General features: G+C 40.6%; 1 protein-coding gene across 1 annotated transcript; it reads left to right on the plus strand.

Moving 5' to 3' along the window:
• The first annotated feature begins 9819 nt into the window (after positions 1–9819).
• On the plus strand, positions 9820–13106 carry LOC110877001. The gene is made up of 2 exons (XM_022125158.1): positions 9820–10807; positions 13027–13106. The coding sequence occupies exons 1-2, from the start codon at positions 9820–9822 to the stop codon at positions 13104–13106; spliced, it is 1068 nt and encodes a 355-aa protein (XP_021980850.1).
• Positions 13107–15021: the final 1915 nt, after the last annotated feature.

Genomic DNA, 15021 nt, shown 5'->3' on the forward strand with positions numbered 1-15021 from the left:
GTTGGCAAGGTAGCCTATCGCCTTGAATTACCGGAAGAATTGAGCGGAATTCATGGCACGTTTCATGTGTCACAACTCCAAAAGTGTTTAGCTGAGGAAACGACTTATATCCACTACGATAACATCGAGGTGGACAATAGCCTTAATTATGCGGTAAAGCCAATTGAGATTCTAGATCGGAATGTTAAAGGTTTGTGGAATAAGAAAATTGATCAAGTGAAGATCAAGTGGGAACATAGGAAGGGTTCGGATACTACATGGAAATCCGAAGAGGAGATGCGACGTCTCTACCCAACATTATTCGGTACGTATTTCGGTTTCAAGTATGAAACTCTTTTAATGGGGGGGGGGGGGGTTGGACTTGTAACACCCCAAAAATATAAACCTTTCATTATGAATACAGTGTTTGTAATAAACAAAATAAACTAACTAGGAATAAATATAACCTAGTTAGAGTAAAGTCTTGTAGTAACAAGTTAGTGGGTTAAAAACACCTAAAATAAAAACCTAATGATAGTTGGAGGGTTAAAGGTGTCAAATTTGAAACAAAATATATTAAAACAAAAAAATAAAACACCAAACACACACTTGTGTGTGTGCCTGGTTCGATCAAACACAGAGGGGGCGACCAAATCCTCCACCAAACCCTAACTCATACAAATTTCACAAATTGAAGGCTCAAATCAGTTCCAAAACGAAATCCAAGCATAGATTGGTGATCTCCTTAGTAAAGGGATCATAAGGTATGTGAAAAATTCACTATTTGATTCCATCTAAAATTCTGGATGAACATATGAAATTCGAAATTTGTGATGCATGATTGTTGTTTGGATGAAATTAGAATGAAATAGTGTCTAGGAATGAACCCTAGTCATTTACTTGTTGAAATTTTGCTCATTACTTGTGAATTTCATAATCACCAATGAAGGTGTTTAGTAGGTTATGTAGAAGTATGTTAAACACTAGGATTATGATTGTTATTATAGTGTAATCTAAGTTATATAAAGAAATTTCAGATTTGTTGATGTGAAAATTGGACATGAACATGCCTAATTGAAGTTAATCTTGACTAAATAATTAGTCATGAGCTTAATCGTAAATTATATGAAATTATGCCCTTTAGATGTTTGTAGAAATGCCTAAAAGAAAGCTAAAAGTTGGAAATTTGAACTAAAACGCATACATGTGTATTATAGCGAACAAATGCAGTAAGTGATATGAAAAGAGTTCTAAATGAATTGTGGTTGAACTCTATAGGCAAGGAAACCGGGACGTCAAGCGGACAAGCCGGTGGTGATACGCGTTTGAAGGGAGTGCTTTGAAGGTATGTAACCGTGTTCCGTTACATTGTGTTAATTAGAAATTACGGTCGTTTGAAATTGTGTTTTTAAGAAAAGATAGCGTCAATAGAAGTGACGAAGATCACTATTAGTTAAACGAGTCAAAAACTTGATTAGAAAATGTTTGGTAGTCATTGAAAATGGAGGATTTCCATAAATGAACCAAACGGGTCAAATGAATGTGTGTTGATTAAATAATTAGGAAAATGTTGAAAGATCATTTGGCGATTGTGGATCACAAGAGCGTAAACCATGGAAGTGATAATGATATGCCATTGATCGTAAGCCCCGGAATATGGGTAAATACGCTGTTAGTGCATCCGCCTGTTGTCTTCGTCTTGTATCGAGTCTTGTATAGATAGGTTAGTTCAGGGCACGAAGAACGAGATAGTGGTATATAGTAGAGATTCCGCTTGAAATGGTATGAAGTCATTTCAAGCGAAATCACAAGCTTGTAATTCCGATCCAGTTGTGTGTTCTGATTCCGCTCGAAACAATCATGGTGATTCCGCTTGAGACATGTTCAAGCGGAACCCCATTGCCTATAAATAGTGCAGTTGGAGCGAAATCAGATAGATTAGTTTTCTGGCTTGCAACGAAGTGCTGCCGAAGTGTCGTCACGCTGTAAACGTCATTCTATCAATCAAAAAGACAGTTTAAAGTGTAATTCTTGATGAATTGAGCTTAGTTTGTCTGTTTCTGCCGTTCAAACTAAGATAAACTCTTCTGATCGACTCGTTCGGGTCCGAATACGATCCTACATACGCCTTGAGGTCATAAACATATTAGTGGTAAGATTAGTGCGAAACTATACGGGTTGAATAAATAAAAAGAGGAACTATTAGCCCTTCGGTCCGTAAAATTAATTTTTGACAAGATAATCATGATAGATGCGTTGGTAATTAAATTACGAACGCATAGGAAAAAGAATCGCCGAAAACGGACCGTTAGATAGAAAGTTATGAATGTTTAAAGTTGGAATTTTGGTAAATTTTAGAGCTGGGAATATGCAACACAAAACCAAGCAACCTGCTGTCGAAAATAGAGTGTTGCGTCGCGCGACACCACAGCAACATCATGGTCGCGTCACGCGACGACTATCACGGCCCGCGTAAGCTTAGACGGGATCTGTCGCGGGGCGCGACAGACCCAAATCTCAGAAATTTTATTTTGTTTTCATTGTTTTGTATTAGAACTTGATTATACGTGTCTTAACGTTGTCAAAACTAACAATTAACGTGGTTTTGACATTAGGTGATGTTGGTCTCACTCCGGATGGCGATCAAGCATGAATCTAAGAACCGAACGTATCGTTTTGAAGCTTCCGTGTTAATCTAAATTTCTTGTAGACAATGTTTATTTTGTAAACACTTAGTTGATGTCTCTCATGTTTAAACCAGTTAGTTAGTTAACTATAATACTGTTACTATGAAAACTCACTGTTTTGTCTAACTTTATGAAATGATGCATTTACTTTTAAAAATGCACGCTTTTATATTAAAACTCTTAATTAAATGAGACGGGTGTTACAAGTTGGTAATCAGAGCTCAAGGTTGTTAACAAGGTGTGTTCGGTTCAAGCTTGATCAAACATCCGGTAAGAATTAGTTACTTTAGTATATTTTATTAAATGTTAGAAAAAGAAATGTCAATTGACGTGTGCGGGAAGAGCGTGTTAACACACTCAAACCCAGAAAGTGTACTAAATGAGAACGGTTAAAGCAAGTTATGAACTTGGCTAAACCGAAGTGAAAAAAGTATATGTTATAAAGGAAATGTTTAACAATTGCTATAAACATTTCAGTTTCAAAATGACGAAAAAAGGTAACAACGATGCGGTGTCGATAGTCACCGAACAAATGAAAGAGGTGATTTCCAAAGAGGTAGGAAAGGCAATCGAGAATAGTCTATCCGGTTTTATAGACAAGATCCAAAGTACGGTGCTTTCGTTTGTTGAAGAACGGGTTAAAAGGTTGGAAGACAATGTCAACCTAGTGAAGGAAAAATCCAGAGAAAGGAAGGGTTGCTCATACAAAGAGTTTATGGCTTGTAAACTGCCAATTTACAATGGGGAGGTTGACCCGATAATATGCCAACGATGGCTAAGTGATATCGAAGGGGTGTTTGAAAGGACCCACTGTGATGTAAGCGAGTTCGTAGCTTACGGCACGGGTCAGTTAAGGGGTCAAGCCAAGGATTGGTGGGATAACATGAAGAAGGAGATTGGGGTTGAAGCGGCAAAAGCTATGATGTGGGACGGGTTTAAGGCACATAGTATAAGGACTAAAATTGACAAAAGGTAAAAGTTTAAGGACACAGGGCGTGACAGTCTCCCCTCCTTTAGGAGATTTCGTCCCCGAAATCTAAGAGGAAGACTGCTCGAAGAGCTGAGGATACTTGGTCTTCATCTCACTTTCGAGTTCCCAAGTGAATTCAGCGCCACGCTTTCCTTCCCATCGAACCTTGACTATGGAAATTTTGTTGCGCCTCAATCGCTTGACACCTCGATCCATGATTTCGACCGGTTTCTCCACAAAGTGTAAAGCTTCATTTATTTGCAAATCTTCGAGGGGAACCTACAGTTCCTCGTCGGCTATGCATTTACGAAGATTAGATGCGTGGAACACCGGATGTACGTTGTTTAGTTCTTGTGGCAGGTCAAGTCTGTACGCCACCTTGCCAATCCTTTCAAGTATCGTGAAAGGTCCCACATAGCGAGGAGCGAGCTTTCCCCTCTTACCCAAACGAACTACTCCCTTCCAGGGAGATACCTTGAGAAGGACCCGATCTCCAACATCAAATTCCAGAGGCTTGCGCCTTTTATCAGCATAGCTCTTTTGTCTGCTTCTAGCCTTGATCAAGTTATCATGGATCTGAAGAATCTTATCCGTTGTCTCTTGAATGATTTCAGGGCTAGTAAGTTGCTTGTCACCAACCTCATGCCAGCTGAGAGGAGATCGGCACTTACGACCATATAAAGCTTCAAAAGGAGTCATCGGAATACTGGAATGATAGCTGTTGTTGTACGAGAACTCAATCAATGGTAATTGTACATCCCAGTTACCACCAAAGTCGATGACACAGGAACGGAGCATATCCTCTAGGGTCTGGATGGTACGTTCGGTCTGTCCATCCGTTTGAGGATGAAAGGCCGTACTAAGATTCAGATGAGGACACATAGCTGATTGAAATGTTTGCCACAAACGGGAAGTGAAACGACCATCACGGTCAGAGATTATGTCAAGAGGTATGCCATGATGGCATATGATCTCATCGGTATAGAGTCGAGCAAGTTTCTCCACTTTATAATCTTCGCGAATAGGAAGAAAGTGGGCTGATTTAGTCAAACGGTCAATGATCACCCAAATATTATCATGACCAGCGGGTGTACGGGGTAGCTTAGTTATAAAGTCCATAGTGTTGCTATCCCATTTCCAAACAGGGATTTCGAGTTGTTCTAGGAGTCCTGAAGGACGTTGATATTCAGCCTTTACCTTCGTGCAAGTAAGGCATTTCGAGACGTAAGCAGCAATGTCCTTTTTCATACCAGGCCACCAATAAGTCATACGCAAGTCATGGTACATCTTATCAGCGCCAGGGTGAATAGAGTATCGAGATTTGTGAGCCTCATTCATAATGAGTTCATGAAGATTGTCACGATCTGGCACCCAGATGCGATTTAGATAGTATTGAAGTCCATCAGACTTTGTTTCGAGTTGGTCGACGAAAGCGCCTCGTACTTCAACGAGTAGACTGCCTTCATTAGCTGACGAATACTGAGCTTCATGGATACAAGCATGAAGATCACTAGAAATATGAAAACAACGAATAGTATTAACATGAGTCTTACGACTAAGAGCATCGGCCACGACATTCGCCTTTCCAGGATGATAGCGAATTTCGCAGTCGTAATTGTTTAGCAATTCCACCCAACGTCTCTGTCGCATGTTCAGTTCCTTTTGGTTAGAGATGTGTTGTAGGCTTTTACGGTCAGTGAAAACCACACACTTAGTTCCATATAGGTAGTGTCGCTAGATCTTTAACGCAAATACGACTGCACCAAGCTCCAGATCGTGAGCAGTATAGTTTTTCTCATTTATTTTGAGTTGACGGGAGGAATAAGCAATAACCTTGTCCCGCTACATGAGCACACAGCCCAAGCCACGGTTCAAGGCATCACAGTATACCACGAAATCGTCATTACCATCAGGGAGGGTAAGCACAGGAGCGTTACACAGAAGAGTCTTAAGGGTCTGAAAAGATTCCTCTTACTCGGGACCCCAAGCAAAAGGTTTCTCTTTCTAAGTCAAAGAGGTAAGATGAACTGCGATCTTAGAAAAGTCATAGATGAATCGACGGTAATAACCCGCCAATCCTAAGAAGGAGCGAATCTCAGATGCAGATTTAGGCGTACTCCAATTCTTCACAACTTCAATTTTAGAAGGGTCAACATGAATACCTTGCTTACTAACAACGTGCCCTAGAAATTGTACTTCATAAATCCAAAACTCGCACTTAGAAAATTTAGCATATAAGCGTTCACCACGTAAAAGCTCAAGTATCAAGCGTAAATGACGTTCATGATTGATACGTGGTCGAATAACGGTGTTCAGTTGTGTCTAAGTTTGAGTTTTTACTTGACTTTTTATTCCGAATAGCCTACTTTTAATTAGATTTGTGTTTTGCAGGTTTAATGGAGTTTAAGGTGCTTTTCGGGAGCTTTACAGGCCACCGGGAGCAAACGGGATCAACCGGGGATGTGAAATGAACAAAACCGGGTTAATCACGAAGTTTGGATGTGTTTTGGGTGATGTTAATGGATTTAAAATGAATATATTGTAAGATGGCATGATAGAGGGCTGAATTACGAGTACGTGGGCGAAAACGGTGAGTAAAACGGAGCTAAAACGAAGAAGTTATGAAGAAAACAAAAAGGGAGGTTTATAGGCACCGTCGGCGACGCCCCTCAGAAGTGTCCGTCGCTAAAAAGTCGCGTAAACAGGAAAATAGGCCGTCGCAAGCTTTTGGAAGATCCAGCCAGCGTCGGGGACGCCGTCAGGAGCGTCGGCGACGCTGCCCCCTGGTGGCCGTCGCGAAATTCTTGTTTTTTTCTTGTTTTTGACGAGTTTTAAAGCCTGGGTTGACCTATTTTCGGGAGTTACACTTTTGGAGGAGTTTGAACCTTGTTTTTGGAGCCTCACACACCATCTCTTACACTCTCAATCACCAACCATTCCATCATCCATCATCTACACAACCGAATCACCATCGAATCCCCAATTCCTCCATAAAACCCTAGTTCTCCATCCTTCATTCACACTCACCATTTTCACCCACAAACCCCAATCATCCATCAATTCTCCATCCAAGCAAGCTTCAAAGATGAATCCTTCCGCGTTCCAAACATCCGGTGATCAAGCTTCTTCACCCATGAGCGGCTAATCATCTCGGTTTCACCCCGGTGTAGGTAGTTGTTAATTCTAGGGTTTCGAATTGTTCTTGTTTTAACTTAGTGACAGTTTGTATTTGATTTTTGAAACTTTTGATAATAGTGTTACATTTGTTGCGAATTCGTGAATTGTCGAGCGATGTTAAAAGTTATGACTTCAAGAAACGGTGATATGTAATTGGGCATTATCATTGTTAGGATTTACTTGTGTTGATTACAAAGTGTCTTTTTGTCCGTTCTTCGGAGCGTTGATAGTTAGTAGCACCTAAGTCACGATACACTAAATCCGTTAATCAAATGCATTTGAGTTGAAACTAAAACTTGTAGAAATCCTAGTTTAGCAATTACCGAACCCGGGTGTGATTCCTTTTTATTATTATTGTTCTCATATAAAAATTTCTTGCAATCATTAAGTAGTAGTTGTCAATTAAGTAATTCAATTTCCGTAGTTCAAATTCACATCTTTTTATTAAACAAAAAATACCAAAACACTTTAGCAAGCTTCATAATTGTGACAAGTTTTTATAATTCAGTCAAATCCATACACAAACCACATACTCTTCGTGGATCGACCCCTTACTACCACTAACACATTGTTAAGGGTAATTTGGGCATATAAATATTATCATTGACCGGAGCCCGACACTCCGATCAAATTTTGGCGCCGTTGCCAGGGAGTGCGTGCGCTTTGTGTTTGGATATTGTTTGAATTTTTATGATTAACTGTTTAACTTGTTTAGCTTTCTTTTTGTATTGTCTTTTTCCTTGTTACGCGGGGTGTGTTATTTGTGTAGGTTACAAGTAGTGCATGCGTACACGAAATTCAGGGAGGACTTCACCTTTAGTCTACGAACCGGAAATCGAAAGACTCGCAAGAAGGAACCTAGCAAGCCGGTTAGAAGCAACTCTTGCTTCTAATCAAACCAACCAAACACCACCACTCACACGACCATTGAAACCGATTCAATGGCAAACCACAACTCCAACCAAGACTTCAATCCCAACCAAAACCTCAACCCAAATCAATTCCAATCCCGAGGAACTTTTTATCCCGCTCAAAACACCCAACCTATACCTCAAGAGCAACCGGGTGGTAACACCAACGCAAGACCACCCACTCCACCTTTCCGAAACCAAAATACCAACAACACCCAACGAACACCTCAACAACAAACCCTTCACCGACAAGCATCGTTACCTGTCAACCTTGATGATCGGAATGTCAACTCCGATCGTAGAGGTAACCGTGATCACGGCAATCCCGCAAATGAAGACCCGTTTTTCAACATCGACGATTTAAGGAATGCAATCCCCGATGATGAACCATATAGTGTTCCCGGTTATCAATCGCCGGAACACGTAAGCATTCATACGGAAAATTCGGACGATGGGGGGTATTACGATGATCGGGCTAATGATGATGAAGATTGGGGCTACGTGAATAGGGGAAACGTCTACAACGCTAGAAGGTATGACGATGAGGAATTTGGTTACCAAAACGCAAATTATGTTGGGGACGTTGAATACGGTTACGGAGGTGGAAGAAATGATGGTTATGGGAACAACCGTCAACCACGAAACAATAACCAACGGAACCGGAATGATGGGTTTTACAACAACAATAACAACAATGCAAACCCTAACCGGATTCCTCGTTTCGTGGGAGGTGGTAACCCAAGGGATAATCGAAGGGGGGATCAAAGAGGTGAAAGAAGGGATAATCGAAGACCGGTCGATCAAGAGGTTAATGGTCCACAACGTCGTCAACAACCTCCACGGGGAGTAAATGACCGTTTCCGCCCGATAGTGACCGAGAATAATTCTCCGACAGTATGCGAAAGGAGGATGTTTGATTGTAAACCGCATTACATCAACATACTTCCTCACTTCAATGGGAGGTCCAATGATGAGCCATACACACATTTAACGGAGTTCTCTTCCATTTGTGATACTATTGGGGGGCACAATTTCGCACTAGAGGAAGTTAAGCTTCGGTTATTTCAATTTTCGTTGAAAGACAAGGCAAAACAGTGGTTCCTCACACTTCCGGCCAACAGTATTCGAACTTGGGAACAAATGCAACAAGCATTTTTGGATGAATACTATTCTATGGCCAAGACCGACGATGCTAGAGATGAAATTCGGTCGTTTCGTCAACTTTCGAGTGAGCCTTTACATGAAGCATTTACCCGGTTCAAAGAGGTAATGAGGAGATGCCCACATCACCAAATAGAAAAATGGGAGTTGGTGAAATGCTTTGTACGGGGTTTGGATGATGCAACTTGGAATCGTCTCGAGACAACAAGCAATGGTACACTCTTGAGCAATCATGAGGATGATGATTGGGAATTTTTGGAAAGGATGAGCAAACGATCCAAAGAAAAAGAATCGGCCGATAGAGCAAAAAGACATCCAATTTCCCGGTCACTTCCCGATCTCGATTCCAAAGACCGGATTTCCAACTTAGAACGGGAAATAGCCCAACTGAAAAAGAAGAAAGAGGTAAATGCGGTTCAGTTTGCGGTTTGTGAAGAATGTGGAGATATTGGGCATGCAACCGAGCAATGCTCAATGGGGTCAAGTGGTTACACCGAAGAAGTCAATCAAGTGTATGGAGATAGAAAACAATATGACATGAGCTCCAACACTTACCATCCGGGTTTGAGAAATCACCCCAATTTCCGGTATGGCAACGCTTCAAATCAAATGAACCCGAATTTCCAGTCGGGTAATCAAGGAGGAAGTGGGTCATCATATCAAAACCGTCAAGGTGGTAACCAAGGAGGTTACCAACGAAATTACAACCAAGGGTACCAAGGTGGATACGAAAAGAATTACAATAACCAAGGCGGTAACGGAAGTGGGTCAAACAACCAAACCGGTGGTGATGACTTGAGTGCCAAGATGGATGCTTTGCTAAACATGCAAAAGGAGACTCACAGTGATGTTAAAGAGATAAAGAAGGCAAACGAGATTCGAGATAAAGCAAGTGGGCCAACTTGCTCAAGAGATAGCTCAAGTGAGAGGAAGCATGGGAAAGCTTCCAAGTGACACTACAGTGAACCCGAAGCATCAAAGTTTTAGCACAAGCAACGTGAGGGATGCACGCGTTAGTGCGGTAAGTATTCTTTTAAATGATGAAGTTTGTAGTGTTGAAAACATTCCACCACCACAATTCGTTGATGGTGTAGTGGAAAATATAGGTGAGGAGCCGGAAAGTGAAAATGAACACGAAACGATTTCACAAAGTAAAAATGAAAACGTAACTAAAAATTCTTTTTGTGAAAATTGTTTAAATCAACTTAACCTGCTTAATGCATCGAAAAGTGAAGAACGGTGCCCACCGAAGGACGAGGGGTGGGAAAATTTTAAGCAAGCTAAAATTAATTTACCGTTACTAGATGACATTAAAAAGGTTCCGGCTCATGTGGAATGCTTAAAGGAGTTAAGCATTGAAAAACGGCACAACAAATTACCCAAACCGGTTGATTTGATATCTCATGTGAGTGCCGTTTTATCGAGTGCCCTTCCCCCAAAAGCTCAAGATCCGGGAGATCCTCTTATTCCAATTCAAATTGGAACATTTAAAATTGAGAGGGCGCTCCTAGATCTTGGAGCTTGTGTGAGCATCTTGCCCGGGAGTTTGTATGACCAATATGATTTTGGTCCATTAAAAAATTTTGATACTCCCGTGGTATTGGCCGATCAGACTCCCACGTATCCAAGGGGGATGGTGGAGGATGTGATTGTTAAGGTGGATAATTGCTACTACCCAGTTGACTTTTTGGTAGTAGACTATGTTGGGTGTGTTGGGGACACCCAACCGATAGTCATACTGGGTAGGCCGTTCCTGGCAACTGCTAATGCCATAATAAATTGTGCAACGGGAACGGTAAGCATGAAGTTTGGGGACCGGGAATTAAATTTAAATGTTTTTCCAAAATTTACTAACCCACTCGGTGAGGATAAGTGTCCTAAAAAGGACATGAATCCAAACAAAAAGGTTTGTGCTATGGTTGGTAGGTTTGGAGAAACAAAGAAGAAGACGGTCAAGAAGAAGAAGAAAGCAAAGAAGTCACCTCTAGAAAAGAAAAAGGAAGAGGAGGTGAGGAAGTTTGGACCGTTTGGCAACAAATGGTACGAATCACCGGTGGGTGATTTTGAGGAGCTCGTGGACGTCAAGCATGCCATTCGACCACCATGAGGTGGTAAGTTAATTGTTGTTGTATATTTTATTTCGCATTTCGTTTTAGTTGTTATTCGTAGTTTAGTTAGTATTGTTGTTGTTGTATAATTTGTTTTTTTGTTTTAGTAGATAAATGAACGTTGTGGGTGTGTTCCCTATATAACCCTCACGAGACCTACTCGTCCTCCCAAGCTATTGGGGGGTTTAAAAGGGCTTGTTGCATGAGCTGAATGCAACCGTGATTCCTACGAAAGTGAGTTAGATTTGTTGTTGTTGTAATTTATTTTTCCACAAAAATCAAGGTAATTTAACACATGACTTGGTAATGCTTTTATAAAACGGTAGAACTAAACCCCTAACAAATTTCAATGGTTGTGAGAAGCATGCTTCTACACAAGGGTTAGAATTTGTAGGTATATGATGTTTGAGAGACAACCGGTTTTATGAAGAGAAGAAGAAGACATGGGCATCAAGCGACAAAAATCAGGTGCATGCGTTTCCTTTTTACCTTGATTCGTAGTTTAACAATAAGTGGAGTGTATTTTTGTATTTTATTTCCGGGGTGAGAATTTGGGAGAATTAGCCGTGTCACATCCCTTGTGCATCTAATACTCTAGTTTTCACACATTGAGGACAATATGTACTTCAAGTGTGGGGATGGGGGAGTAGTAAAAATTTTCGTTTTTGACCCGTTCATTTAAACACTACACATTGAGGACAATGTTTACTTCAAGTGTGGGGATGGGGGAAAATTTCAAAAATTTTTCAAAATGTCTTGTTTAAAAAGCAATCTTAAAGCACAAGTAACTAAGTCAACGAGGGATGGCACAACCCATTTGGTCTTTTATCATGGTCAAGTTCAAATTAATAGCAAGACGGGTATTTAGCGGGTGGTTATTTGGGAATAATCCGCTTAAGAAACTAGTACATTATGCATGTCGCATACCATACCCTTTATACATGTGAGGTTTTGAGCCACTTTTACATTATAGGATTACATATTCATGTTTCTTTGTTTGAGTGGACCATTAGTCATGTATTGTAGAACTTGCGACTTTTGATACGTTTGAGACCATAGACCGAATACAAGCACGAGGATGATTAAGGCATTAGGTGAACCTTTTCCTTTAAAACCATTTATCCATCCTTACCCAAATAAATCCCCTAGTCGCCCACTTTGAGCCTAATCCTTTCGTTTGACAACCCGTTTAGCCCATAACCGTTAAACCTTTTCTTTTAAACCCGTGTGATGGAAATTCGATTATAGGAGTTAAGTTTGTATAGTTGTGAATTGTTTGTTTGCTTATATAAAAAAAAAGAGAAAACTCATAAAATGTTGCAAAAAAGAATAGAAAATCATTGAGAAAAGAACAAAAATATGTGTTTCTAGTTGATTGAATAAAAGGCGAAAATTGTTGCCTTCTAGTTTGATGTTGGTAGTTAGTCGTGTTTAGAATAGTTGTTTTGTAATAAAAATCGAATTGTCATCACCTTAGCCACTTTAAATATCCTATTTCCTACCCTTAGCCTAGCCCCGTTACAACCCTTACAAAGACCTTATGACTTGTGCTTAGTATTCGTGTTCGGTGGTGGAGAATGATTGAGTCGCAAGCCTATGCGGGTATGTGTTCTAATCGGTTTTGAGTGATTACTTTTTGAAAGTGCTAATACATCATGAAAATTAGCCAATTTATAAACCGAGTGGAGAGAACATTGTGAGGGATGTGTATGATTTATTGGTTTCAAGGGCGGGTTAATCTTGGATAACCATTTTATATGTGATTATTCACTTTACCGTTAGATATTTTGTAAATTGTAAAAAGTTTGAACCGGGTATGACTTTGGACCTTAACCTTCGTCCGGGAATGGGGAGTGTGTTTCTTGTTCGACCCACGTGAAAGTAAATTATAGATTTGCTTGAGGGCAAGCAAAAGATAAGTGTGGGGATGTGATACGTGGTCGAATAACGGTGTTCAGTTGTGTCTAAGTTTGAGTTTTTACTTGACTTTTTATTCCGAATAGCCTACTTTTAATTAGATTTGTGTTTTGCAGGTTTAATGGAGTTTAAGGTGCTTTTCGGGAGCTTTACAGGCCACCGGGAGCAAACGGGATCAACCGGGGATGTGAAATGAACAAAACCGGGTTAATCACAAAGTTTGGATGTGTTTTGGGTGATGTTAATGGATTTAAAATGAATATATTGTAAGATGGCATGATAGAGGGCTGAATTACGAGTACGTGGGCGAAAACGGTGAGTAAAACGGAGCTAAAACGAAGAAGTTATGAAGAAAACAAAAAGGGAGGTTTATAGGCACCGTCGGCGACGCCCAGGGGGCCGTCGGCGACGCCCCTCAGAAGTGTCCGTCGCTAAAAAGTCGCGTAAACAGGAAAATAGGCCGTCGCAAGCTTTTGGAAGATCCAGCCAGCGTCGGGGCGCCGCCAGGAGCGTCGGCGACGCTGCCCCCTGGTGGCCGTCGCGAAATTCTTGTTTTTTTCTTGTTTTTGACGAGTTTTAAAGCCTGGGTTGACCTATTTTCGGGAGTTACACTTTTGGAGGAGTTTGAATCTTGTTTTTGGAGCCTCACACACCATCTCTTACACTCTCAATCACCAACCATTCCATCATCCATCATCTACACAACCGAATCACCATCGAATCCCCAATTCCTCCATAAAACCCTAGTTCTCCATCCTTCATTCACACTCACCATTTTCACCCACAAACCCCAATCATCCATCAATTCTCCATCCAAGCAAGCTTCAAAGATGAATCCTTCCGCGTTCCAAACATCCGGTGATCAAGCTTCTTCACCCATGAGCGGCTAATCATCTCGGTTTCACCCCGGTGTAGGTAGTTGTTAATTCTAGGGTTTCGAATTGTTCTTGTTTTAACTTAGTGACAGTTTGTATTTGATTTTTGAAACTTTTGATAATAGTGTTACATTTGTTGCGAATTCGTGAATTGTCGAGCGATGTTAAAAGTTATGACTTCAGGAAACGGTGATATGTAATTGGGCATTATCATTGTTAGGATTTACTTGTGTTGGTTACAAAGTGTCTTTTTGTCCGTTCTTCGGAGCGTTGATAGTTAGTAGCACCTAAGTCACGGTACACTAAATCCGTTAATCAAATGCATTTGAGTTGAAACTAAAACTTGTAGAAATCCTAGTTTAGCAATTACCGAACCCGGGTGTGATTCCTTTTTATTATTATTGTTCTCATATAAAAATTTCTTGCAATCATTAAGTAGTAGTTGTCAATTAAGTAATTCAATTTCCGTAGTTCAAATTCACATCTTTTTATTAAACAAAAAATACCAAAACACTTTAGCAAGCTTCATAATTGTGACAAGTTTTTATAATTCAGTCAAATCCATACACAAACCACATACTCTTCGTGGATCGACCCCTTACTACCACTAACACATTGTTAAGGGTAATTTGGGCATATAAATATTATCTTTGACCGGAGCGCGACACTCCGATCAATGATCAGCTTTAGTTTTCGAGTAAATAAGAATATCATCAATAAATACTATCACAAAACGATCCAAATAAGGTTTACAAACACGATTCATAAGATCCATGAACACAGCGGGTGCGTTGGTCAAGCCAAACGGCATGACCACGAACTCGTAGTGTTCATATCGAGTGCGAAATGCGGTTTTAGGGATATCATCTTCGAGAACACGGAGCTGATGATAACCAGATCGAAGGTCGATTTTCGAGAAACAGGACGCGCCTTGTAGTTGGTCAAACAGATCATCAATACGAGGGAGAGGGTAACGATTCTTAACGGTAAGCTTATTAAGTTCACGGTAGTCAATACACATACGAAACGAACCATCTTTCTTCTTGACGAATAGTACGGGAGCACCCCACGGAGAGGTACTTGGAGGAATGAATCCTTTGTGGAGCAGTTCCTGAAGTTGACTAGATAGTTCTTGCATCTCAGAAGGTGCAAGTCGGTAAGGAGCCTTGGCGACAGGAGTCGCACCAGGTATGAGATCAATATGAAAATCAACAGATCTAGGAGGAGGAAGACCAG

This window comes from Helianthus annuus, chromosome 9 (genome assembly GCF_002127325.2).
Source record: "Helianthus annuus cultivar XRQ/B chromosome 9, HanXRQr2.0-SUNRISE, whole genome shotgun sequence".
In the NCBI taxonomy this organism is placed as follows: Eukaryota; Viridiplantae; Streptophyta; class Magnoliopsida; order Asterales; family Asteraceae; genus Helianthus; species Helianthus annuus.